The 27,231-nt window shown below is 46.7% G+C and overlaps 2 protein-coding genes across 14 annotated transcripts in view; one reads left to right on the plus strand and one right to left on the minus strand.

Annotated features, from left to right (window-relative positions):
* The window catches only part of Timp3 (tissue inhibitor of metalloproteinase 3), a 49,094-nt gene extending 30,323 nt beyond the window's left edge, over positions 1 to 18,771 (plus strand). Inside the window, exons 2-5 of the mRNA NM_011595.2 lie at positions 7,639 to 7,721; positions 13,199 to 13,310; positions 13,820 to 13,941; positions 14,971 to 18,771. Coding sequence (NP_035725.1) covers positions 7,639 to 7,721; positions 13,199 to 13,310; positions 13,820 to 13,941; positions 14,971 to 15,168 — 515 coding nt within the window. The 3' untranslated portion in view covers positions 15,169 to 18,771. The remainder of the gene's footprint in view (positions 1 to 7,638; positions 7,722 to 13,198; positions 13,311 to 13,819; positions 13,942 to 14,970) is intronic.
* The window catches only part of Syn3 (synapsin III), a 450,181-nt gene that overhangs the window by 281,989 nt on the left and 140,961 nt on the right, over positions 1 to 27,231 (minus strand). For all 13 annotated transcript variants that reach the window (XM_006513699.4, NM_013722.3, XM_006513698.3 and 10 more), the window contains exons 5-6: positions 23,612 to 23,768; positions 20,817 to 20,906 (exon numbers count right to left, since the gene is read on the minus strand). In XM_006513699.4, the coding sequence (XP_006513762.1) occupies positions 20,817 to 20,906; positions 23,612 to 23,768 (247 nt within the window). The remainder of the gene's footprint in view (positions 1 to 20,816; positions 20,907 to 23,611; positions 23,769 to 27,231) is intronic.

Consider the following 27,231-nt stretch of genomic DNA (forward strand, 5'->3'; position numbering starts at 1 on the left):
CTCTTCCTTCTTCCCCCTCTAGTTTCTTGTCTAAATAGCTGTTAGGAACCAGGACTCTTGACTCTCTACTCCAGGAGGGTAGATGTGAAAACAATCCTGTATTACTTTCCCCAGCCTCATTCATTCACTCATTCACTCATTCATTCATTCATTCATTCAGCAAACACTTTGGGGAGCCTGCTACATGGTACGCTTGATGTCGAGTGCCGACACTCCAGGTTTTACCTGTCATCTGGTTACTAGGGATGCTGCTCAGTGCCAAAGAACTCATCATAGAAGAAAAATCCCCAGAAGGAAAAGCAGAGTATTGGGACAGAAGAGAGTAGCCTGGCCTGCAGAGACAGGCTTCCAAGGGGAGGCTGCATTTCAGTTAAAAGGACCCTGATGTGTAGATACATTCATGGGAAGGAGGTAGAAGCCCACGAAGCACCTTCCTGGTGCCTTGCAAACTTACGCCACAGAAATACCATGTGCTTCCTCAGATTGGATGCCCTTGCTCCCAGCTAAGTCAACTTTATATCCAGGAACCAGCCACCTTAGGACTTTTGCCCTGTCCTTGGCAAAATGATGCATATATCTTTCTCCCAAATTGCCAGTGGCCCAGGAAGCAATTAAGGATGGCTGCCTTTAAAAGCAAGTGCATTAATCCAAACCTCAGAAGGTGCCTGAGGCTGACGACCCCTGCCATTTGCTTCTAAGAGCTTCACACCGAGGTCATCGCTGTGACTAGGAAAGCAGGAGCATGCTGGAGGTTTTGTTTTCTGTTCCTTTGGGGTGACCAAGTTCCAGGCAATCTGACCTCCTGGACCTGGACCTCTCTTGCCTCCCTTCCATGGCCCCTTTAGTTCATACACAAACAATGTCAACAGGGGCTGTTTCCTGGTTTCTGACTCAAGCAGACTTGCACAGTGCCTACAAGACACAAATCCTTCTTCCCTGCTGCTAGAGGCCCAAGGACTGAGAACTGAGCACCCCAGGCCAGGCCAGGCTTTCCCAGAGACCACGGAGCAGAAGGAGGGTACCAGTCACCAAGTACCGAGCCCCGTGAGCTCTTGGGTGGGGAGGTTTTAATGGCCTTCCCTGAGATGGAATTGGGCTGAAATGATTTGCAGCTTTCTAGATTTTCTAAGCGTGTGTGGATCGGGTTTATTTTTAGCCACAGGCATTCATTTCTTGCCAAAAAAACCTGCTTAAATAAAACCAAGATTAATATTTTTACTTAACGGAAAGAGTTAGTCAGGACAAGCTTTGAACTGGAGCCTGCTTATCTTGACGGGGGGAGTGCATTTTATAATGTCTGGCCTTGGCTTCAACATCAACAAAAAGGGCCTTTGAAACTGACAAGGGAGAAGAGCCCTGGGGAACCAGGATAGGATGTAGGAAGTGCCTATTTGGGGGGAGGCAGGGAAGGAGGGGTGTCTTCCTGGAAAGTGGGAAGAAGGCCCTGGTTTTACAAGGAGCCAGCTGCAGTTTTGCTTCATTCCCAGCCAGTTCCTTGCCCTTCCCCCTCCTCCCAAAGCCTGGTCCAAATTTCTGCTTCCTTAAATTCTAGATGCATCAAACAAGGTGTCTTCTGCAGGATGGGTCCAGAACAGATGTTTCTGATGTCCCTCCCCACAAACAGACTCCACGGTCTTGTGTCATGGGAGCTGTGACCCTGGTTCCTTCGTCTGTGTTTGCCATTCTTTCCTATCATTGTGTTTCTCCTGCCTTGGGACTTAGAGTTCTTTGGAGCCTCATTTTTCTCATTATTCCCCAAGTCAGGCACCGGCCTCAGTCAATGGTGAATGGACAGATGTTTGCCTGACCTACCAACTGAGAATTGCCCTTATCCCATTTTGATGGATTGAAAGCTCAGAAAGAGTTGGCTGTCTTCCCCAGTCTACACAAGAGAGTTACTTATCTGTCTTTAAGTCATCCTCTTTTTGTGTGGTGCTGTATATGTAAAAATCACACTGAACTTAGTGTATTCAGCTCAAATGTATTAGAAGCCTGTGATGTTTCAGGTCCTCCTGGTTTCTCTGAGTAGGGCAGTTAGCCAGAATAAAAGTCCTTTTTGGGAGCCTGCATTCTATTGAGAAAATACAGTTAATCAACAAACAAGTGGCCTAATGGTGGCAGGTGTCAGCTAGAACACAATGAGGCGAGAAACATGATGGGGGGACTGTGGACTTGGGGAGAAGGATGCAGGGAGGGAACAGACATGGCAGCCTGACCAGGATATAGCAAATAGACAATGAAAGGAGCTATGCAGGAGTGAAGCAAGTGTCCAACCCTAGCAACTGCGAAGGGAAAGACTCTGGGCTGTGTGTTTGGAGTGGTGGGTACAGGAATGGAGCAAGCTGCCATTCCCCGAGACAGAGAAGGCCCTCAGAGGCCCAGTTATGGGTGTGGCCTGTTATCAGGAGCTCAGCGTTGGATAAGTACCTCACACAGCTCAGCAGACTATCAGGGGAGAGCACCATAGAAAGGCATAGAAGTCATGGAAGTTCTGGATTGGGGTTTCCAAGCAGTTGGTCATTGTCACTTGCATGGGCTGCATAGAAAACCACAGTTGTGAGTAAAGAGAATGATTAAGTAGGAACACACCATTGATTGGACTGGGTCTCTTGGATGGTATGGGTCATTCTGAAAACTGGCTTCGGTGAGGTGAGGAGAAAACCCAAGTCACCTTGGAGGAAGAGCACCAGTGAGCTTGGTAATCACTTGCCACTGTTTGTATGCCGGGACGGGAAGTGGCCTGCAGGAGGTCATCCACTGACAGAACTAAGGTGCCTTGTGCCTTCTGTTATCTCAGGTTACCATCACGGATTCCCTAGATATACGTTTTGCTCTGACCTTCTGGCTTGAGCCATTTTATAGGGATTTTTAGGGGTTGGGAGAGTGGCACCCACAAGGCTGAGCACCAGGGGAACCCAGGGGCTTCTAGGCCTCTTCCATCTTCATTCCTACTGTCTTGTCCTCAAATGTAGATACATCCAGGGTCCCCAAAGGGGCAACAGGTTCCCAGGAAGGACCTTGAAAAGGAAGGGGGAAGGAAGGTGCCATGTATCCTCGGGGAAGGTTTCTGTTTTCCTCTAATGAGCCACAAAGTGCTACAAGTTTGCAAGTGCTGTCCAGCCCCCTCCCCACCCTCCACCCCCGAATTTCTGCTCAGATCCAGGCTGCAAAGTACTTTATACATACACATTGTCCAGTGCTGGGGGAGAACAATAAGCTAAGTAAATGATTCACCATTCATTATCTGTTGATGGTGACTGTAGATTCTTGCTACTAATCAGAGAGAGGGGAAAAAGGGAAGGGGAGAGGAGACAAGACAGAGGGAGGGAAGGAGGGAGAAAGGGGGAAAATGAGAGAGAGAGAGAATAAATGAATGTGAAGGGAAGTCTCAAGATTGGGGACATATCAGGCATCCCCCATCTAAGTATAAGACTTCTCTAGACCCACTAGGGTTGACAATGGGTGCAGGGTTCAGTTAGGAACTGTTCTGCAAAGATTCAATGGCAGTCTTCTTTCTTGGGTGGGGGGCTCCACAATAGTATGCAAAGCTGCTCAGTAGGTACTAATAACAGGTACAGTGATTCCCACTTCCCAGCATCACCCCAGAGGGAACACAGTGAAATGTGCACACAGCACTTGGCACACAAGTCATGGTCTGTCAGTGACAGCTGCTAAAGATACGTCCTAGCTTTTTTCCTTCACTGTTCTTGCAGATGCAATGCAAAGAGATCCAGGAACTGCTGACCAGTGGGGTGGGCAGCTAGATGGGGCAAGGGATCCTTGCTCTGCCCTTCTTGGACAGGCTTACACAGAGTCCTGTCTACCCATGAGTCTCTACATCTTTAGGGCAGAACCAGCCATGTGACTCTTAAGAGAGGCTATATGGAGCGGGATGGCTATTGGTGGGAGCCTGAGATAGGGGATCTCCATTAACTTGAGGGCCTTTGTTCCACAGAGCAGTCAGACCAGCAGCCCCACTGCTCCTCCTTCCAGCCGGTCAGTAGGAAAACCCATCCATCAGGTCAGGCGGACAAAGGTCTGTGTTTGATTGATGGTGGTTAGATTGGTGGAGCAGGGAGAGACATGGGCCAGGTCCAGGGTGTCTTGTCCTTCTCCAAATCCGTTGATTAACAGCAGATGTGGGACTCCTAGAGATACACCAGTGGTCTGCTTGCCCTGGAACTATTACTGTTTAAAGCTTGTGCGGCAGGGGTCCCATTGCTAGCGAAAGGGGGCGGGGAACGAGGACAATAACAATCTTATCGGCTTGTAGAGCTGTAGTCTGTCTGCCTTGGTTTTGCAAACAGTAACCAACCTTCCCAGAATGTATTACAAGGGAGAAATGTGTTCTAAAGAGATGTGCTTTCATGCCTACTTCCACAGATCTCTGATATATTTGAAAACCACATATATTTATTATGGCTCTGTGAGCTACTTCCCAGGCACCCACAGCCTGCTCTTTTCCTTTTTGTGGTCTGTAGATTGAGCCCAGAGCATTCTGGGTAAGGCTTCCATCATCCTTCTACATCCCCAGTTTCTAGTCTAGTCGGTTTCTTCTTAGGAACTTTTAAGTTGAAACTTTATTGACTCCTTAATTAATCTCTTCCTGTCCCTTGTAGTCTCCATGCCCTCAGAAGCAGAGAAGACAGCAGAGAGCCTTGGAAGCCTCGTTGGCTGAGTCAGGCAGGGCCTCCTCCAGCACTTAGGTCTCTTGGTGATTTGGTTTTCTGGTGCTCTACTCCACCTTGTCTCCCTCTTAGGCTGCAGTCTGTGGGAGCAGGAAATGGGGCTTTTATTTCTTTCTATCGCCCCTACCAAGCATTCATGCTTCCAGACACCAGCATAGGCTACCTGCTGGAGAACATGGGGTGAAGAGTGTATGGCCACTCTCTAGCAGGAATAAAGAGAACCTGTGTCTGGCCTGGTCCATGTTAAAGCTGTCATTTGAAGGTGGAGAGAGTGGTTAGATGCACCATCAGCTCCAAGTTGAGAAGCCATGTCTTCTGTTGCTGTTGAAGTCTTGTAGACCGCCCCTCCCCTTCAACCTTCTTGTTCACTGTGACCCCTGCCTGGGCCACTGATTGCCTCTGGGGAAAACCTTACTGCCAAATAGTACAAAATAACACGCATCCAAGTTGCACAGGACAAACTAAAGTAAATGAAGTTATAATAATTCAGGAGGCAAATAGGTGGATTTGGGGCCGGCAAGTAATTTAACTCTATCTGGGAGCAAAGAATGCTGTTTAATTTTAGGTTAGTTTCAAGAGATTTTGTTTTTATAGAGAAAACATTGATGTGGCCTCTACCCTGGGCTCTCTCTGCTTCCGCATCTATCTCTTTGGCCCATGGATACCATCTTGTCTGGCAGGTCACACTAGGTCACTGTTGGGCTCTCTGTAGCAACAAAGTGGGACACGGATGGTGCAGGAGTTGCTTCGATATCAAGGCCTCATGCACACTTGTCCTGGTCACCGCCTGTGTGCTCCCACATCTTTCCCTGTGATTTTTTTTTTAACAAGGTATTTATATATAAGCTTTCCCTCACTTCCATCCCAGCCAGGAATCTCTCCTCTACCCTAATCTCAGGGAAGGTTGACAGGTCTTAGCCGACAGGGCTGATGGGTGGGCAGATATCAAATGAGGTTCTGGTGGTGGTAGCAATGCTACTGATAGTGAGCTAAGAGGTACTGTGTGTGTGTGGGGGGGTAGATCCCATGATGCTCTTGGTCTTTGTTCTCGGCTCTCACAGCAACTTTCTGAGGACGCCTATCATCACTCTCATTAGATGCATTAGGAAACTAAGGACCAGAGAGGTTTCAGACATCCCCTGTGGCCACACAGCACCATGTGGTGCTAGGATCTGACTCCTGCCAACCTCAGGTCTTCGTGGTGTTTCTCCACTATTCATAAGCACATCACTTGCAATCCACATAAGTGGCATTGGGCCAAGAAAGCCAGAGAGATCTAAGGGGGAAGAGCTGTGGTGAGGCCACACAGCAATGGTGGGATCTGAATGCTGATGTAACTCCCTGAGCACAAAAAAAAACCTCAGTGTGTTTTCTCTAAACTGTTCCCAGATGAAAAGGTTCCAAGCTCAGGCCATTTCAGGGTAAGAAAAGATTTGGCTGACCTTATGGGCAGAAGCTTCCAGAAGTACCCAGACTTACAGGGCAGGCTTGCTTAAGAAATTTTATGCCCAAATCAAGGTGAGCTTGTTGCAAGCCAGAAAAGGCCAGATGCTGCCATTTAAAAAAAAAATCCCTCTTAACCCTTTCCCCCTTAGGCAAAGCCTTACTCTCCAGTTTACTTTCTGGGCAAATGAAACAGGTGAACGCAAGTCACTTTAGTCCCTTGAGAATCACTTGTCATGTCCAGGTGGATCTGTTTTCAGCCCAGCAGCTGGGCTAGTCCAATGTGCCTCTAAGGGTAGGGTAGATGAAAGAGTCCCTGGGGCCTCTGGGAAGATGTTGCTCTCTCTGTCTCTGTCTCTCTGTCTCTCTCTGTCTGTCTGTCTCTCTCTCTCTCTCTCTCTCTCTCTCTCTCTCTCTCTCTCTCTCTCTCTCTCTCTCTGTGTGTGTGTGTGTGTGTGTAATGCCCTTTTACATCCATAAAGGGTATTCTATTCTATGTTTACTCAAAAAGTGGGTTGGAATGAGGTGTGTGTTTGCTCCATGTCTGAAGGAACTTGGGAACATCAATAACACCTTAGAGCTAGAGAGTTTGGCTCAAAGCCAGTAAAAACACCTCCATTCTGCAAAGTCCTAGCAGGAGAGCTTCAGCTGCCCACTGTGTCCCCCCCCCCCCCCACCCCCCCGCAGCAGCTCCTGCCTCTTATGAGTTCCTAGAATTAGGCGATCTTCCCCACATACACACACGATGATGCCTTACCCCTTTCAATACCTGATTGACTGCTCTGAGCTGCTCACTTAAAAGAACTCTAAAGACGACTTCGGAGGGGAAGGGTGTCTTTTACAAACAGTCTAGCAGAGACAGAAGAAGTAGTGCCTTAATCATCTCAGTCAAAGTCTCACTAGGGAGTACCAGACGTTGCCAATTCTCTGCATGTCTGGAGACAACATACATTGTTCATGTGTGTGTGTGGGGAGGCAATTGGGAAAGTAAGTGATGACTGATGCTGCTGAGTATGGTAGGTGTGTATTGAGTGTGCTTGTTGCAGGAATCCTTCTATCTCTGGTGCTAAGGATGATGACTCTAATAGCAATTATCTAACGAAGCTATGTCAAAGGTGAAGGGTAGGTTTCACCGGCTTCGTTTCACCTAATTGCTTCCGTTTAGAGAATATGGACTACTGCTAATCTTGTTTTAGGGACAGGAAGCCAGTATTAAACTTTCTTATGTATCTTGGATTACAACAGTGGGGCTGGGATGGAGACCACTCATTAGGCCCCCCTCAGACCTAGACTTGGTTGCAAGTCCTTGCTTAGTGCTGTGCATGCTGGGACAATGAGAATGCTGACTTGTGATGCAAAGAGAGCTGGTGTTCATCACATCATTGTGGAAGAGCCAGGACACAAAGAGCCCCTGATGAGACAGGGGATCAGTAAGAAAGGGATGCCCCTTCCAGGCGTGGTTCAGGCCTTCCTCAACCCCTCCCTCTCTTTCTTGCTCTTTCTACAGTGATCCGGGCCAAAGTGGTGGGAAAGAAGCTGGTGAAGGAGGGGCCCTTTGGCACTCTGGTCTACACTATTAAGCAGATGAAGGTGAGTGACATCATTACTGGCCCCAGGAGGGATTTGGGGGGGGGGGTTGCCAGAAGAGTCGTGGCCAAGGGAGGCCAAGTGGTTGGAACTGGAATGTGTGTTTGCTCAGTGTAGAATCCTCCAGGGAGCTCCAGGGAGCTGCTAAGGCAGCAGGAAGACATGGTGGCTGCTTGCTCCAAAGCCTGCACAGGTAGAGTTCTTGTTAGGAAGCTGAGCCTTGGAATCAGGAACCAGACAGCAATAGCTTTGTTACACGATGACTATGATGATTGTGAGACCCCAGTCCAATCACTGCTCTCTTCGGCCTGTCTAACACCTCTAAGATCCTCGTATTGAACCACATGGTCCCCAAGAGCCCTTGTGAGGCAAGCCATGCTGCACCCCAGAGCCAGTGCAAGCACTAAGGCTATGTGGGGGGTGTCCATTCCTCCAGTATTTACAGAGATTGAGTGTTGAGCACAGTAATTCTCTATTTCCCAGCTCTGCTTATCTTCCTACATTGGAGTTCATTAGGAATATTTGCTAAACATTCACATCAGCAGACTGTTGGCCAGCCCATTAAGGTTTCTAATCCTTCCCGGGAAGTCTACCATAAGGCTTACCATACACTGAAAACCCATGTCCTGGTCTTGTTGCTACTCTTCAAAGCCCATTGACTTTGGCCTATTTGCTTCCCCAGGCCACAGTGATGGTAATCGGTTGGTGGTGTGGGCTTGGGCTTAGCACCCTATACACACTCATTATTCAGGCATCCTAACTAGTAGTGTCCTTTCGGAGCAGGAGCCAGTAGTAGTAGCTGCTGAAAGAATGTCCTTCCTTTTGCCTAAGTGGTATTAAGGACTGGTGCTTCAGCTTGAATAACTCAGCTGTTCCTCTACCCCTGTGTCTTTTAAGTGCCTGGCTATATGCAGATCTCCGTGTTTGCAGCCTGTAAATCCACGAGGCAGTTTGCCACTTTAGGATTATAGTTATATGAGGGGAGAAGAGACATGCACTGACTAGTCACAACTCCAAGATAGTCCATATGAATTGCCTGCCCTTGTACTAGTTGGTGATCCTTGCAGCTTTGAACATTGAGGTGGGGGTGTTTCTGACACATCCAGAACTTGGAGAATACTTCCCATCTGATGAAAGAGATAGAGACAAGACCCGCAGGTCTGAAAAATCCTCAGAGGAGGCCAGTGTTCAGACCCAGATTGGACTTGTCTTGGGAGTGAGGGGTGACTCACTCCTGGGTGGAGCCCAGCTATCCTAGAGGCTGACCTTCAGGCCTCTTTATTCCCTGCTGAGGTCTGTGGCTAGATGCACTAATTCTGTGGAACCTGTTGCTCTGGCTTCAATTCTGGAAACAGTCCCAGGCTCTTGGTTATGTAATGTTCAGAGTCAGCCCTGGCCAATTGCCCTTGGCTGCCTGAGCTTGGTCATGAGAGCAGCTCATGTCTTCAGACAGCCGGGAGGCCAGCAGTGGGTGGAGGTGGGAAGCCAGTAGAGTATTTAGGACCCCAAGCCCTATTTTGCAACCTCTGGTGGTGGGGAAAGGAGAGCTAGAGCTTCTGACCATAGTGGAGGCCCCTCCCCTGCTATGGTGCAGCAACCTCCATTGTCAAACACTTCCAGGTTACTGTAGAGAAATCGCTGGGAGACAGGAATTCCTAAACTGGCTTGCTTTCCTTCCTGCCTTCAGGGCTTGGGAGCCCAGTTACCAGAGACCTTGCTGTCAGCAGAATGCCCCTGGTTGTTGTCACACCCACTAGTGGGAGTTGTTTGGAGGCTACATAACTTTCACCCACCAGCCTGCCAGCAGCCACTCCCAGGCTAGCCTGCTCAGACTCTCTGTTCACTGTTCTTCAGCTGGGTTCATGGTATCAGGGTGATAGGGTGTTCTATATAGTCATCTCTCACTTATTTCTGATTAGGTTCAATGGGAAATGGTACAGTCAGAGTCATGCATTTTAATTAAGGGCAGATGAGAATCTCAAGTTGAGGCATTAGGGCACCTTCCCTAAGCATATGTGGCTTTTGATGTGCAGCCTGCCAAAGGCGTAACAGGAGTTTCTTGGAGGCGGGAAGCTTGTACAAGCTGGTGAGGTGGACACGACTCCCCAAATCGCCCTGCTATTTGGCTTTCCTCATTAGCCATAGCTAATGTCTTTCATTCATTTTGGTTCCCTTCCCAGCCCTGTGTTATGACGCACAAAACCTGCCAATGCCTTTTTATCTAGAGGGACCATCTGCTTGCATGCCAGAGCAGGTACAGATAGGAATTTGAGTCTGCCCATTCATCCCAGTCCTCTTCAGCCCCTCTGTGCTTAGCACTGATTGGGCTGTAAGATGGGAAGAAAAGGACACGCTCGTCACAATTATTAGATGACTTTAGTAAGCAACGTTTATTGAGCATATTCTATGCCCCACAGTGATCTGCTAAGTCTTTGTATAAATTAGCCTCATGCCACGTTTGTCAAACAGCCTCATATTTATCTTCTTAGTGGTGAGGCCACAAACACTTGAGAGTTATGTAACAGGCAAGAGTTTAGGACTAGAAACTGGAAAACTATAGGGTTTTTACTACCTGGTCTTGGAGGACAAGGAGATTAACAAAGTATGGAGCCTGCAGGCAGACTACTCATTTCTGCCCACTGTGGGGGCTCCCCTCACCTGCTTACGTTGAGTTCCCTCAGGGGGACTTAAAGGCCAGGATGGGTTTGCTGGTATGTGATCTGACAGGTGTGCAACCTGCAAAGGGTGTATCAGAAGTATATTCAACTGCTGAGGCTGGCACTGGTCCCTAGGAGGTCTGTTACAGTGGATTAGGCTACTCCAGAGGGTCTGATATGGAAGCTGGGCAATGCGGGAGCAGGATTGGAGGAACTCGGAGAACAGAGAACATGAGAAAGTCAGGGTGTCTGACCTCTAAAGACAGGCACATGGTCTTCCTTCCTTCTCTCAGGCATGCCTTAAGTGCACACAGACCCCACAGTGTGTGTGTGTGTGTGTGTGTGTGTGTGTGTGTGTGTGTGTGGTGTGTGTGTGTGTGTGTGTGTGTGTGTGTGACAGGAGGCTTTAAGGACATTGTGGGAGCTTATTGTAAACCCTTACTTAGAGATTAGCTGGGATTGAGTTGTGGGGCAAAGGTGGAAGTTTCCAGAAGTGGCCTCTGTCATTTGTGGGGGCCTTATCTCCTATTAGGACCATGGGAAAGCAGTTTGTTTTGCCAGGGGCTATTGTTTGTGCAGTGTAGACAAGCTTTCAGGCAGGCTGCAAGGGACAGCACGTGGGGGACATTATGTCCCAGTTGGTCCCAGGAGGATCCCAGGGAAACATGTGCCGGTCATGCGCTTTGCTTGTCCTAACTGGGGGCAGGACAGATCTGCCGGGCAATTGGAATGTGCTGGGCCCTTTCCTTAGTGGTTTGTGGAAGCAAACGAGCGCCAGCAGGGTTTCCTCCAGCTGCAGGACCCCTTGACCTTCAGGCCTCAGGAAGCCATTGTCGTCCAATGCCTGAGACTCTTATGGTGCAAGATTCTTATCGAGCCCTTGCTGAGACCTACTGTGTTGTCGTCCACTAAGCACTTAGTGGAAATATTTACCAAAACCTGAAACCGCATGAACAGTTTACCTGGCGCGGAAGTCAGGGTGTCTTGTTCTTTGCAGGCCATGGTGATGGTGCTGCACACATCAGGAATCTTAACTGTGTTTCCTGTGGAGTCAGATGGGTATCACCCAGCAGCAAGCACATCATCATTCTGGTCTGCTCCCCCATAGCGGACTGAACCCCCACATTCTGTTACTTGTTCTGTTGCAAAGCCCCCAGGGTAGCAGAAGGGTTCAGAAGGTGTCTAAGCCATCAGGACAGGACACTCTGTAAACAAGCAGAGGCCTGCCTCTCTAGATTGTGAACAGACAGCCTCGTGCCCTGTAGACCACCTGACTCTGCTAGCCACCTGCCTGTTAGAAGATGAGGACAAACAAGATGATAATAACAACAGCAGCAGCAACAAAACAAAACCCAGCCCATCAGGTTTTACGTAGCTGGGTATTTGTGAGGCACCAATGGGGTACGCTGGCTGGTATTAATGACCTGAGTAACTAATAATGCATGCTAAGGAATCGTTCTACTGCAAAGCTCTTAGCATAGGGCTAGTGACAACCAGATATTCAAGGCCCTTAGAGAGGTAAGAACCAGGCCTCAGTGTCCCCCTCCACCTTCCCTCTTCCCTGTCTCACAGATGACAGTGTGGCCTCAGTAGATCAGGGCTTGTGTAGCACACAGGGACTCATTCTAGAGTCACAGAATGTGCTCAGTCTCTGTTAAAGTCACATGGCCAGGCATTCCAGTCACGTTGTGACACGAGTCTCGCAAAAGCTAGAGATGCGAGAAGCCCCTGCTGCTGTGGAAGCCCTGGGTCTTAAGCTTCAAAGGCTGCAAGGAGAGATAGAGACAGATGACCGTTAAGACCACAGACTATGCGTTATCTTGCTTGGACTTTGTGCCCACTGTTTACCAACTGTGTGACTATAGACAAGCCTCTAAGCCTGTCTAAGGTTCAGGCCTGAACCTTGTAAAGTGAGACCAAGGCTCTTTCCTGCCCTCTAAGGTCCTGGGCATCCGGTGGCTAGATATTTTAGCAGTAACCTACCTGCAGTGTCACTAACCCTGGGCCCATATAACCCTGTAGCCGAGGCTGTTCTACTTATCACTGGAAGGTTACCAACATCCCTGCTCTGTGTCTGCTCTCCTGCCACGGTGTCTTTGACACGTTGTCAAGGAAACATATTGTCTTGTGCTTCAAATGTTTCCAAGAGGTGTAGCCACTCCGCTCAGTCATGTTGCAGATGAATTTTACATAGTTTAACCTAGTAATAATGATATCCTTAATTAAGAAGTTTTGCTTTGGCGGGAGGGCTTTACCTTGAGCAAAGAAACTCAGCGCCACGGCAGAAGCTCAGAAAAATAAGAACTTAAGATAATGCCTGTCCCGAGTTCACTCTCCTCTAGCCGAATGGAATTTACATTAGTGCCCCCATTGGAAAAAATGGAGTTCTCAGTACCCACTCTCAGGGCCCTTGTGAGAATCCTGTGAGTAAGAACGTTGCTACATACACCAGCCTATCACTGAGATGGCACTTGAAGGCCAGCTGGCTGGCTGGCTGGCTGGCCCCTTGAACTTGCATAGAGCCCTGGGTGCTTTTCATAGTAGATGCCTTGAATCTGTGATGTGCGGATGTGTAGGTAGAGGAGTGGGGTGCAGCAGGTGGATAGAACATACATATAGCTGGATAGGAAGACACCATCCTGGCCCAGGGAAAAGACTAGATGGCCTCCTTCGGTGGTGTTCAGGAAACCCTGTGGTGACAGGTTCATAGTCTACCACTGTCCGGCTGCACAGGGGGGACCAGAGACTCTACAGAACACTACACAGCAGCATGCAGATTGGACACTGGGCTCTCTCTCACGATCATGTTTCTTTTGCCCACAGATGTACCGAGGCTTCAGTAAGATGCCCCACGTGCAGTACATTCACACGGAAGCCTCTGAAAGTCTTTGTGGCCTCAAGCTAGAAGTCAACAAATACCAGTACCTGCTGACAGGTAAGTGTCTGCAGGAGCACTGAGACTCCTTTGCTCTGGGGTGGTCTGCCGAAGCTTGAGTCAGTGACATCCAGAGGGTTGCAGACACCTGGCTCCTCAGGTTAAGGGTCTGGCTTGCTTACGCACTCCTGCCTGGCAGCCTTGGCTCCATTGTACATCTGGTTGTGTCCTGATCTCATGGTATCTCAGCTTTAACGTAGCTAGAAATAGGTTGCCTCTTCAACAGCTCTTGGCAGTCAATCCATTAGGTTTGTCTTGTATGACAGTCTGATCTTTAGGCTGTCGTTGTAGTAATGACAACACACAAAACCCTAAGGAATTCTCAGACCTTTGAGGCCTTCAGCAGAGTGCTTGCTATCTCAAGCTCCATTATCAGTCTGGAAAACAGGGCCAGAATTCACGTCTAAAGGTGTTGAGGAAGGTGTCTCAAACCCAGGGTCAGTGCCTGCCCCCTGGCAGTTGAGAGGTCTAACAGAATGCCTGCCCCCTTGCCTCCTATTCTCCTCCAGGGCGCGTGTATGAAGGCAAGATGTACACAGGACTGTGCAACTTTGTGGAGAGGTGGGACCACCTCACACTGTCCCAGCGCAAGGGCCTCAATTACCGCTACCACCTGGGTTGCAATTGCAAGGTGAGTTCTAGGGGAGGGTGCCAATCTGGAAGCTTTGGTTCCTGCTAGCTGGGGCAGACAGCCTGTTGGGTGGTGCAGGGGTGGTAAGGAATGCTGCCCTGGGGCAAGGCAGCCAGGAAAGCTCTGAAGAACGCCTTTGTTCTGTATTCGCTGCCTGCATGGTGCCTACTTGGCAGCTGCTGGGTTGAGAGGGCTCTTCAACCTCCCCGCCCCTCCCTGCTGCTCTTCAAGGCCAATGACAGGTACAAGAACTTTCAGTGGAGGGTTCTGCCAAGCTCTTGTGAGTGGGTTCACTCTGACAGCTGACTCAACCAGGTCCAGTCCCTTCCCCATACACAAGGTCACGAGAGGGAACCGAATCGCTTTCTCCCCCTAATCCTCATAATAACCTCATGTGTTCCTAATCACTATTATTTCACTGTAGAAGAAATCAAGGCATCAGAGATCTTTGTCTATGATCCTGGGTTATATAGCTTGTTGAGTCTGATTTCCAACCCAGGGCAGTTGAACTCTAAAATCTATGCCTTTATTGTTTACTTATGTTTTACTTATATGAGTACACTGCAGCCACTCTTGAGACACACACTATAAGAGTGCATCAGATCCCATTACAGATGGTTGTGGGCCACCATGTGGTTGCTGGGAATTGAATTCAGGACCTCTGGAAGAGCAGTCAGTTTTCTTAACCACTAAACCATCTCTCCAGTCTTGCTTTTGTTGTTTGAACTCCTCCATTTCCTACAACAGTGGTAGTCGCCTCTTCCCACATCTAATCTGAGACTCAAATGCTGTGTGACCTGGAATGAGCTGTTTAACCTTTCTGAGAGTCTCTATTCATCTATAGAGGGGATTTAGAAGTGTACCAAAAGTTTAGAGACAGTATGTCTGGTGCCCAGTAGACACTCAATGGGAGCTTATAGCTAGTGTTATTAATCTGGTAGCATTAAAGGGCAGGAACCCCCTGGGTTTGAATTCAGGGAGGGCCTGCCATGGTGCAGTCCCCTAACTGTGGCTTGCGTGTCATTACAGATCAAGTCCTGCTACTACTTGCCTTGTTTTGTGACCTCCAAGAATGAGTGTCTCTGGACCGACATGCTCTCCAATTTTGGGTACCCTGGCTATCAGTCCAAACACTACGCCTGCATCCGGCAGAAGGGTGGCTACTGCAGCTGGTACCGAGGATGGGCTCCCCCAGACAAGAGCATCAGCAACGCCACAGACCCCTGAACCCAGACCTTCCCCACCTCACCTCCTTCCCATCCCGCCGAGCGTCCCAGACACTAACTCTTCCCAGATGATGACAATGAAATTAGTGCCTGTTTTCTTGCAAATTTAGCACTGGGGACACTTAAAGTCTCTGCTGTCTATGGAGTTGATTTGGAAATACCTTCCTGGCCCCGCCCCTACCCCTTCTTTTTGGTTTTGACATCACCCATTTCCAACTGGGGATCTCTGGTGCCAAGCCAGAAAGAACGAGGCATGTATACACCTCTTCTTCATGATATATAATCTATATTTTTTTAGGAAAACAGAAATTGAAAAATTTATCCCATTGGGGCATTTAAAGCTACTCTTCTTTCTTCTTCCTCTCTTGACCACATCCTAGACCCAGTTCCATATACACTTCTTCATCCCAATACACAGGAAACATGGATAAGGAAGTTGGCAGAAGTCCAACTGTTTCCCAATCAGTCAAAGGCAGCAAGCAGACAGACGCCAGGTATTTGAAAGGTCTTCTACACAGAGGATATACAACTGTATGTCTGGGTCAGACAGTCTGTCTATGTGTGCATGTCAGAGGGAGAGAAGAGACAGACTGTAGGAGTGGGTCTCACAGTTATCCAGCCCTGTGATACTTGGGTTGACCCCATGTTTCAGATCCTGGAACAAGCATCCAAGAGTAACAGAACTTTCTGAGCTGGCAAAGGCTTAAACATCTGCCTGGGTTCAGCAGGCAACCTGCCCGTCTGTACAAAAAACTCAAAGGGCTGAGATGAACGTCTTTCCTCTCCTGCCTCCCATGAGACAGTCTCCTAGGAATTCTTGGGGAAGTTTGGCTGGAAGCTTGCCAACTGTAAGTTGGAGAAACACACACCTGACACTATCCACAGATATAGTCAAGTAGATTTGGATAGAGAATACTATTTCCAAAGTAGTGTTTAGCTCATCTAGGGGGATGTGTTTATATATACATTTGCATATACCCACGGGGGATTATGAGCTAATTTTTTTTATAGGACACAGAATTCTATTCAATGCTGTTAAATATGCAAATAGTTTAATCTTTTTTTCTTTTGTTGTTTGATGGGAAATTGTGACATTCCAAGTTGACTTTTTTTTATTATCTGAATTAAAATTTGAAACTCTGACCACACTCAGTACCCTACTGTCCCTATAACTGGGGTTATCTGACCATCCATCTCCCTTCTTTGTTCTGCTTTCTGTTCGGGGTGCCCTTCACTTAATTGCCTTACTGGCTGGCTGACGGCAGGGGAGTGTGAGTGTTAGGTTAGGGCCTTCTCATGAAAGGGGCAGTTGCACAGTGGAATGACTCCTCTCCTGGATCTGGGGACAGCATACACTTCTTCCCCAGCTCAGTAATGGGTGAAGTCACTTCCGGAGGTGGTCACCTCATAGAATGAACATGATTGGTTACTGAGGGAGCCAGGCTCTGCCGTCCAAATGTAGGCCTTTTGTTGTGTTGTATTTTTGTTTTTAAATAAAAGTACAGTATAAATTTTCCTATTAAATAAGATTATTTTAAGTTTTAGTGTCAACATTGCAATGCCAATAGTAGGTGAGAGTGTATTGCACAGAGTTGGAGATAGTAAGGTGGTGACATTTAACACAGTTACTCTGTCTTTTTTCAGATTATGGGTATTTATCCTCTATTAGTATCATATCGTTTTCATTCCACTTTAGAAACACAGTTACCAGTTGAGAGAGAGAGAGAGAGAGAGAGAGAGAGAGAGAGAGAGAGAGAGAGAGAACAAGTTCTAGTCTGTCCCCACCCCACACATACCACTGCTTTGTCCAGGTGTTTGATAGAAGAGCAGGGCAGGAAGACAGTTCAGGAGATGGGTGTCAAGTTTTCTCTTGGTTGATTTCATTCCCTTGCATCTTTCCCCTGTGCTGACAGGGGGCAGAAGGCACAACCATTTCCATGGTGTGCCGAGAGAAGGAGCTGAGGTCAGCAAGCCAGTGGTTCTTAAGAGCTGAACCTCTGGCTTTACTGTTGGAAGTTGTCTATTTCAACCTCAGAGTTTCCTAATATGGCGCTCCTGATCTATCTTACTCAAGTGCCCTCCCATATGTATACCCCAACATCTTTTCCATCTTAATCCAGCATCGGGCCATTCTCAATCCCTGGTAATCACCTCCCTTTTACATGGACAGACTTGAGGTGAGGCCTAAGTATGAGGCACCTGAAGATAAAACCAATGGGCAGAACCAATGGCCCCAGTCGGCTTTTGAGGTCTTGGTGAGAAGTACTGGCCACGAAAGGGTCTTGTGTAAAGTTACATCATCGGAGAGCGGTTTTTGAGCTTTCAATAAGCTATAGCTTTGTTTATTTCACCTGTTCACTTACTGTATAATTTAAAATCATTTATGTAGCTGAGACACTTTGATACTTCAATTATATCGTGAATGTTTTATTTTGCTAAATCATGTGCCATGTGTAGGCTGTTGTGTGTACACTGTGTCTAAGAGAAGAAGAAAAGAAAAAAAAAAGAAAGAAACCCACATGCCATTTTTTTTTTCTGATTCAAATTCTACAGTAGAATGGAGGGCAGAATTACTGGGACACAATCACCACTCAGCTAGAATGGAGATTCAAGGAAATGGAAGGTACTAGAAACAGACTCCTCCAGCCTCCTCCCCATAGAATCCTAAGGGTGGGAAGAAGAAGAAGAAAAAAAGCAAAAGCAAAACAAAACAGAAATCAAAAGTACACTCAAGTTCTTGTCCTGTATCAAATATCCCTAGGTCATCTGCCACCCACTTTCCAAGACCTTTCTCCTACTCAACCAGGAAGTCATGGTTTCTGCAGTCCAGAGCCATGGCAACTGAGATTCTAAGCTCTCTTTGTCTCATCCAGGCAACTTTTCTGTCTCCCAACCAAGGAATTCCTCTGCTCAGGCTCCTGTTGCCCAGGATAGCTCTCTTCTATAGCCAGGATGTGGAGCTTAAGGAGACTCCAATGTTTACTTTCTCCAGTCCTAGCTCTGCCATATAAACACTGTCTCATGTTGTGCTTCTTAAACGACAAAGAACATAGTGACTTTTGGGGATAGATCTGTCTGGGAGATAATGTGAGTCCAGGAGGCATTACTCTTCCCTGCCTCACATCAAGGTGCCATTCAGGTAGTTGGCTCCCAGCTACTTAACGATAAAAATATCACTTTCGTATTTGTATCAGAGAAACTTAAAAAAAAAATAAAGTCTGATGGTAGAAATCCAATGAAATGGGAGAAGGCAGGAGAGAGAGGTCTCAGTAGATCTAAGTCGGCTGTTTGGGTTGAGGAGGAGAGAACCCGAGGAAATGACCATGCTCTGGGGACAGGGGTACCTTAGATTCTCTGTCTATTTTTCCTCTAGCAAGCCAGCTGTGCTGAAGCCCAGTAGAGATGAAGAGACACCAGCCAGAGAAAACCCCCTCTAGAAGGAATGTATTTGTTGCTAAATTTTGTAGCACTGTTTACAGTTTTCCTCCATGTTATTTATGAATTTTATATTCCGTGAATGTATATTGTCTTGTAATGTTGCATAGTGTTCACTTTTTATAGCTGTCCTTTATTCTAAACAGTAAAGTGGTTTTATTTCTATCACATACCTGCTGTCTCTTGCCTTCTTGTGTCCTGGCTTGGGAGGTTATAATTGATATCAGAGAGGATCTTGCAAGCAGATTCTGCCTGTCTTCCCTATAACCTCGGCACACAATCTCCTTCCACCCTTGGCTATAGCTTGGCCCATTTCAATTATGCCCGTTTTTGCAACAGATTTCAGGAGAGTTATCCTTAAATCCTTACGCTTGCTAATCCAGCCCTAACTAAACTCCGTCATTCTACTGGCAAGATCCAGTGTTTAAGAGATCTCTATCTAAATCACCAGTGGGTGGTATAATCCTTAGACCTTATTTTCTTCCTGAGAATCCCATGATGGATGACAGAGTGTAAGCTTGCAGGCAGCCATATTTGTCAATGTCAATGGTCTAACTGAAATCCTTAGTGAAGCTCCTAGTTGGCATTGCCATGAATTTCTGAGTCCCTAGGACAGCTGGTGAGCTACCCCCCTCCCCCCAGTACTCAGTGAGCTCCAGTCCACTGCACTCCACCCATCTAACTGTGAGGCCTCCCCTGCTAGTGTCCCAAGTTATAGTCTTTGCCCCTGTTTGAAAGGTCCTCCACTCTGAGAACCCACCATATGCCAGACACAATGTTATATACACATTTGTACAGACTCTCATCAAACTGCTCTATGGCTCTACTACTCTCAAGGAGATTAAATATTTGTCTAAAATCTAGTCAGTAGACTGGTCTGTGATTAATAATTATCTACTTTGAAGACAAATTCTCAATTTTCTCAGAATATTTACACATGTTCCATAGTCAGATTTTTGTCATTGTTGTAACCAAATACCAGAAAGAAATGACTTATAGTGAGGACTATTTATTTTGTTTTGGCTCCTGGTTTCAGAAGCTTTGGTTCATTGTATCCAGGAGGTCATGGTAGGACCAGCAGCATTCATTATTGTAGACCAGAAGTAAAAGAGGATGAGCCCAGCCTTCTTTCATTCCTTTTTATCCCATCTGGGCCCTTCACTCCATAGATGATGCTAAAAGATCCACATTCCAGGCGAGTTTCTCCTGGCTCTGTTAATCCCCTCTGGAAAGGCCCTGACACATACCCAGAAAGTTCATTACTAATCTGGCTGCTTTCATTTCAGTTAAACTGATAATTCAGGTTTACCTACACTTACTCACACCAACCAGACATCCTTGATTCTGTGACTGATAGGTTATGGATACAGTAGATAGACAATCAATGAGAGCCTCTGACTGGCTAGATTGCTCCCACGGAAGCCCGTAGCCCTACCTGACAGGGCCTTCAAAGAGGCCTGTTCAGCTCAGCAGCCAGAGCCTACGATTCTACAATCCAGCCACAGTCTTTAGCTATGGTGAGTCCATCCTGAGACACCTACTCCCTTCATGATCAAATTCACTGATCGAGCACCAATACATAAACAGATGTAGTAGGCTGAGCCCACGAGCTCAGAATACTTCTACCAAAATTCCAGCTGTGGACACAGAACTCTCCAACTTACTCAGAACGATATTAATCTTAAACCTTCCAAATAGATAGTGAAGCCGCATACTCCAACTTGGCCCCAATCGACTCCCAGAGGTACACTCCAAGGAAAGGAAATCGAACACGTAAGCACATTGCTCTTTAATGATCAGCTCAAATAGAATAACACAGTTTTTATTAAAATTACACTGGAAACCAGGTCCCAGGAAAAGTGCATTGGAGATAACATTTTACCATAAAAATGCCTTTTCCCTTTATACTCCGCCTCTGGCTCAAGGATGCCAGCTCAAGATGTGCCTTGATGTGTTAAGAATTAACAGAGTTTCACAGAATGCCAAGTACTTTTGTCACTTGTCCTACTGCCTGATTTATCCTAGAGAAGTTGAACCTTCCTCGAGGTTCCTCAAGAAACACTATACATCCCCACAAGCACAGGACATGAAGGCTCTCATGTGGAGTCCAGACAACCAGGAAGCGAGGCCTGAGCAGCCCAAAGTGACTCAGAAGATAGACAAGCAATAGTCATTCTGCATTATAAAGATAAGCAGAACTAAAAAGGCACTCACCATTGGCTTGTGGTTGGGGAAAAATGTTTGCTCCACTAGTGGAAATTTCTCAGGACCCAAGGAATGGAAGATCTTAATGAGCTGAGAAAACTGGGAGAGAAAAAGGAGAGATCATTAGGCAGCTAGGGTTTCCCACTAGGATCCAGGAACCCACTTGAACCTGGCCTTCAAGTGCCTGCCCTGTGCTAAGTTCTAGAATCTGTTGTCCACCACTAGGATTAAAAGGCACCCTCCTTGGTTAGATATCATTTCTCTTTACCCCTTGTGCCTTGCCCCCTGACCTAGCAAGTTAGCAGGTAACTGGCTACAGTTAACCACATTTTACAAGCTCTTAACTGCATTCTCAGCCATTTAACACAAGGTTCTTGCCCACAGTACAGTCTTCTGGGAGTCCTGCAATCCCTCTGCCTACAATGTCTATCTTTCTAGGTAGGACAGCATTGTAGGCACTTTGTGATACTCACTCTGAATCCAGACTCTCTCATTCAAACTAAAGAATTTATTTCCTGTTATTTACTAGCTATAAGACCTGGAGGAGCAGGGGTCAAGTGTAGGTTTCCGAATGTCACTTTCCTAATTTGTACATTACAAAGTTGGGATGGGATGGTAATGCTAGTGGGAAGCATGGGGGATTTGGGACATAGAGGAGGGGGGGGCATCAGGAAGGCCCCCTGGACCTATGCTATAAGAGAAAGAAGGGTGTTTTGTGTGGTCAAGGAGACACAGAAGGCCTTCAGTGGCTGCCGTGGCTGTAGCCTCAGGTGCAGGGCATGATTAGAAAGCTGGCAAAGGGTGGTCCTTATGAGCTTTAAAAGGCTGGACCAAGGATCTCATTCACTCCAAAGGCAAAGGGAAATGACAGGCAGATACCAAAACAACAGCTCGGACTCTGCAAACAGGTATCTGGTGGGTAGAAGAAGAGCCATGTTTTGCTCCAGAGATGAAAAATCTGAGAGAATTCCTGCTCCGCACTGGGCTCCTGTGCCCAAGTGTGCAGCAGAGCCCAGAGTCATTCTTGGAGAACTTGAGAAATGTGGGGAAATATGTTTGAGGGTATCACTCATTCTATAGATAAGGAAGTTGCAGTGCAGCTTATAGCTAGGCTCATGGGTTATGGAGAAGAGAGGCAGCACTTGCTGCCAGCCAGCTCTATGGGCCTCAGTTTCCTCGCTTGTGCAGTAGAGATACCTGCTTATCAGGATGTGCATATTGGGGCTGAGTACAGGACATAGTGGATGCGAGTGAAGCTGCTGCTATCAAAACCATGGACTGTGTCCTTCTCGTGGTACTCAAACCATAGATTCCATGGGTCTAATGACACAAAGAGACCACAGCTAGGGTGACTGTAGCCATGACTATCAATATGTATTACATGAACTCAAGATTCAACAAATATTGAGTGCCATCCCAGCGTAGTCACAGTCCATGTGTAAGAGGCAACAATTGTCCCAATTTCTCATATGGGTATGCTGTGTACCAACCACCATTACATACACTTTACATGCTCCTACTGAAAACCAGGAAGAACCTATTATTATCATCCTTTTTAAAAAATAAGGACGCTGAATTTAGAGAGGTTAATGAAATTGCTTGAGGGCACACATTCAATGGAGAAACTTGGCCTTGGGCAATCTAGCTTCAGAGTCCAGAACAATCAGTGCCCTTCTCGCCAAGGTGATGACAGATAGGCAGCCAAACAGGGTCGATAGGCCAGAGAGCTGAAGCAATTCATAGCATTTTCTCTTCACCTTTGAGTTGCCTTTGTCCCTGAGGTATCAAGGTATGTATCATAGGACTGATAACACAGTTGTCACATTTGTTAATAGACTGTTCCAGTAGAATAGAAGATTGATCAAGCAGCAGACACTCTGATGTTATCACTCTGTGTGTGTGTGTGTGTGTGTGTGTGTGTGTGTGTGCATTGCTTATACTAATGGAGATAGATAGTAGCTAAAGGAATGATGTCATTTAGATGCAGACCCAACTGTGGGATCACAAAGTTCAGTTAGGGACAGAGAGCATTTGAAAGAATGGAAGAGGGCTGGTATTTTAGGAAGCCCCTTCATTTTTGATGATGGTTGGATGGAAACCTGAGTAGAGCAAATGAATGGTTGAGACTAGGGAATCCATGGGGAGAAAGCAACTGTTAAGTTGGAGAAAGAGGGCTTCAGAGTCTGACTTCACCATCCACGAGCCCTAAGACCCCAGGGTTTCTTATCCAGCCTGAAAGTAAGCCTCCTCGCTAGAGCAGAGCCATGAAACCATCGTCAAACACTGATAGCATGGGTACCTCTCAAGGGCTTCTGGCACTCATAAGTGTTTAATAACGTTGAAGAGCAACAATAAGAACATGCTAGAATGTTAGAAACCGGTAATATATGTTTGTTTTTGTTTGAGTCAGGGTCTCACATAGCCTGGTCTGGCTTAGAACTCTTAGTACATAGCCAAGTCAGTCCCTGTCTGATCCATCTGCCTCCATCTCCTAAGTGCTGTGACTATAGGTATCCACCGCCACATCTGGTTTATGAAGCAGTAGAGGCCGAGCCCAGTACTGTATTAACTGAGCTATAAGTCATCAAGATTAATATTCCTGTAGCACAGTCCTCTATCGTAATGGGTTACACATACTATTTGCAAGGCCGCAATTCCCTGAAGAGGCCTGGGGTCAAGTTGTTTGTTTTGCTGTTTAAATAAGACTCTTCTCCTTGCTGAGGTCCTGTGTTGGGGAAATGGAGCCATTACAGGACCACCTCATGCTTCCCAGTTCCCTCCAGATGGACTGATCTGTAACCTACCACCCAAGGCTTGCTGCAGAAGTTGTATACGGAGTAGAGAGAGTTGACAGCAGGAAGCCCTCCATACTGGAGGCCGATGACCAGGCTCCGGTAGTCCTCAGCCAGGGCCATGCTGTAGGCATGCTGTCGGACCAGGATGAAGTCAGGTTTGAAGGACCTGCCAAGAGAGGGAACAACAAGGATCTTACACGGCTGCATAACCAAGACTTTGCTGATTACAGACCTGACCCTATGTATCTGTTACCCAAAGGAGCTCTCAGGTGAGAGGGCAGGGGAGGGGAGGACAGAAAGGGCTAGACAAAACTCACAGTTACACAACTACAAAGCAAATGAACTGAAAAGAACAGGTACTTTCTTGTGTATGGATTTTAGGCTGTTTCCTAGATTCCCATTTTTTTTTCTAACTAGGGAAAATGTCTCAAATAACTAGGCAATGGAATAACTTTTTACTACATTCTGAGCAGCATGCAGAATATATGTATTCCCTTATGTATGGATGCTATCAGCTCCCATTTCTCACAGGTACATCCTAAAATGCAGGAAGATACATATTTTGTTCAAAGAGACCTGCTGGTAAGTAAAAGGGTTAGGTCTATAGCTGTCCACTCTCTGGTACCCAGAATTCCTCCTTGTAGACATCTGACCAAAATGGCCTTGTGGTTTCTAAGTGGCAACCTCTAGAAAGTAGCAAACTACAAGTGCACACGGGTTCATTGTTGGGCTCTGCTGAAGGCAGGGTCCTGATAAACGAACAGAGTTGGGAGACGGCTGGGCTATCCCTTCCACATTTTATAGCTGGAGAGACTGAGAAATTAACTCCCTTAAACCACAAAGCTGATGAACAGGAAAGTTGCCTTTGAATTCTATCATTGGTTCTCCAGTCTTTATGCTTTTAACACCACATCCTGGCTCTTGGCAGACTTACCGTGTTCCACTCACACTGTCAAAGGCCAACTTATTTTTGTGCTCCTTACTTCTAAGACACATGTAAGACCAGTCTCACAGTGGGCAGAGGGTGGACACTCAACACGGTGCCATTGATCTGCCTGTCTCATCTGGAGTCATATCCTTAACTTCACTGAAGTATTGTCTCTTTAAAATAATTCAAATATAATCTAAAATAATTCTCAGAGGGGAAGGACATGTTCCCTCTGAGGACAGACGTGCACAGTGCAGATGTGTCTCAGGTCATGCTGACCTTGGCTCTCAACAGATCTCCTAGTGTTTGGCACTTCTAGGGCAGGTATGCGAAGGGAAGGTGTGGTGGAGGCTACTGTGAACATCATCCGCTCCCATCAAAGCAAATGCAAGGGTGTTTTCTGCTAAATGGTCACTCATCTCCACAGGCTACTCAGATCAGACCGTGGCCTGCCTTCAGGAGTCTGACTCACAGTGTGTTTATGGGAATGGTCAGCCTTAGCGTAGGAATGTTAAAGTTAGAAACTTGGAATGAGAGCAACCGAGATGGGAGGATGAAGGAGGGATCGGAGGGCAACCAGAAGCACTTACTTGCAACAGAACCGTTTTCTACTCTTATATGATTTACCAAAAGACCCATGGGATGCACGAAGAAGCAAACAAATTGCCAGAGAATTTACAAAATGCAGAGAAAATTCCTAACAATCTTTATATACACATTTTGATCCAACTATTGATTTTACTGTATACAGCATGTAGTCATACACATAATTGATTTCATGCCTTCTATCCATTATGATTCTGGAATTTTTTACATAATGCAATGATAAGAATAGTTCCTCTACGACCAACATACCCCCAAAAACAAAATTTCTTTTTCCTTTCTTCCTTTTTTCTCTCCTTGTTCCCTCCCTCTTTCCTCCCCAGAGCCACTCTCCCCATGCTACTCTTGAATTCCCCCTGGAGCCTAGGCTGGCCTTGAACTTGTTTTCCTGACTTAATCTCTCAAGTACCTAGAGTAACAGGCCTGTGACCATCAGGTCTCATAACACTATAGTTTCTTGAACAACGAGTGTTTCAATTTGCCGAGTCACATCCCTCCAAGGATACCGTGGATGTCTCTGTTATTTGCCTTAATATTTTTAAAAATTAACCATCTGATTTGCCTTTCTTGTGTGACTCTGCTCACATCTTTCTCCATTTTAAAAACTGTGGCTCTCCACTCAGCTTCCTCACAGGGCCTCTGTACAATAAGGACACAGCCCTTTTCATATCAAGTGTGGTAAGATATTTTTACTAGGTGCATCTTTTTTATAAGGCACATAAACATGTCTGCCCCACCCTTCCCCTGGTTTATCTTATCAGATGTTGCCTTTTGCTTTCACTCTGTTTGCTGTATTGAGAGGCCAGGTAGTCAGGCAGGACTCCATCCTGGCTGGGTGGCCTTCCTTATAGACAATAATGGCAGTGGACTCAGTGTCTTGCCAGGCCTGGGTAAGGCCACCTTGAGGACGCAGTCAGGAGTCTCCAGCTGGCTCTCTTCCTAGCTTCTTTAGATGTGTGAAGAACTCAGAATTAGGGACACAATCAGGAAAATACAGTCAAATCTCACTGCTTAGGCCAGCTTGTAAGACTAGAATAGTGTTTTAAAGAAAAGATTTTTGTTTTTATTTTTATTTATGTGTCTGTGGGGAGTGGAATGGAGACAAGTTGTGTATGTGGAGACAGTGCTCAAAGAGGCCAGAAGAGGGCGATAACGAGAGCATGCATAAGAAGGACTGAGTAAACAATAAACATGGGGAGGAAGGGCCATTGCAAAGAGGAAGAAGTTCTTTCTTGTGGTGACAGGGAAGAAATGAAGTCTGATGGTCAGGGTTTCCAGACAACAGTATGTGACCCTCATAACTGTGGTCTGCTTCATAGTGACACTGGTTCAGTATTTATGGAGGAATATCAGCCCCAACAAGAAAAATGCAATCCCAAGGAACTCAAATTGACCTCCCTGACCTCTCAAGATTCTCATATCCAGTGAATGAAGGGTAGTATTTTCGCCCAAATGCTGTACCAGGGCTGGCCAGGCATGTGCTACAGTCTATAGGTGGAGTCACTGCTACACAGAATGCACAGGCTCCTCCCTCTTAAAGCTCCAAGGAATGTACGGAGATTATTGACCAGTAGCAAGTAGCTGCTTCCTTTAACCCAGGACCCTGGTTTCTCTGTCCAGCCAGAGGGTGGATGTCCTCCATGTCCTCCAAACATCCAAGCCCCTGGTCCCCAGACATTTCCAAGTACCGAGGTACCAAGATGATGGGAACATAACCCCAGATTGTAGACCTGACAGTCCAGGAGGGATCTGTGCATGGAGAGACCAAACAAACATCAAACACATGTTTGCTCAGATAATAGCCAAGTTACAGAATCAGCCTAGGTGTCACCAACAGATGAACGCATAAGGGAGTTTCAATCAGCCATAGACAAGAACGAAATTTAGGTAAATTTGCAGGAACATGGATGCGACCGGAATTATCTTAAGCAAAGTAAGCGATACTCAAAGGGACAAATATCAACCATGTGTTTTCTTTAGTTAGAGGATCGTAGATTTCACGTAGATGCACACAATTATGAGACATGGGGAAGCAGAAGGAAGGTTGTCAGGCTTGGGGAAGATGCATGTGATTATCAGGAAGGGGAGTAAGAGGGAG

The sequence above is a fragment of the Mus musculus genome, chromosome 10 (assembly GCF_000001635.26).
Source record: "Mus musculus strain C57BL/6J chromosome 10, GRCm38.p6 C57BL/6J".
In the NCBI taxonomy this organism is placed as follows: Eukaryota; Metazoa; Chordata; class Mammalia; order Rodentia; family Muridae; genus Mus; species Mus musculus.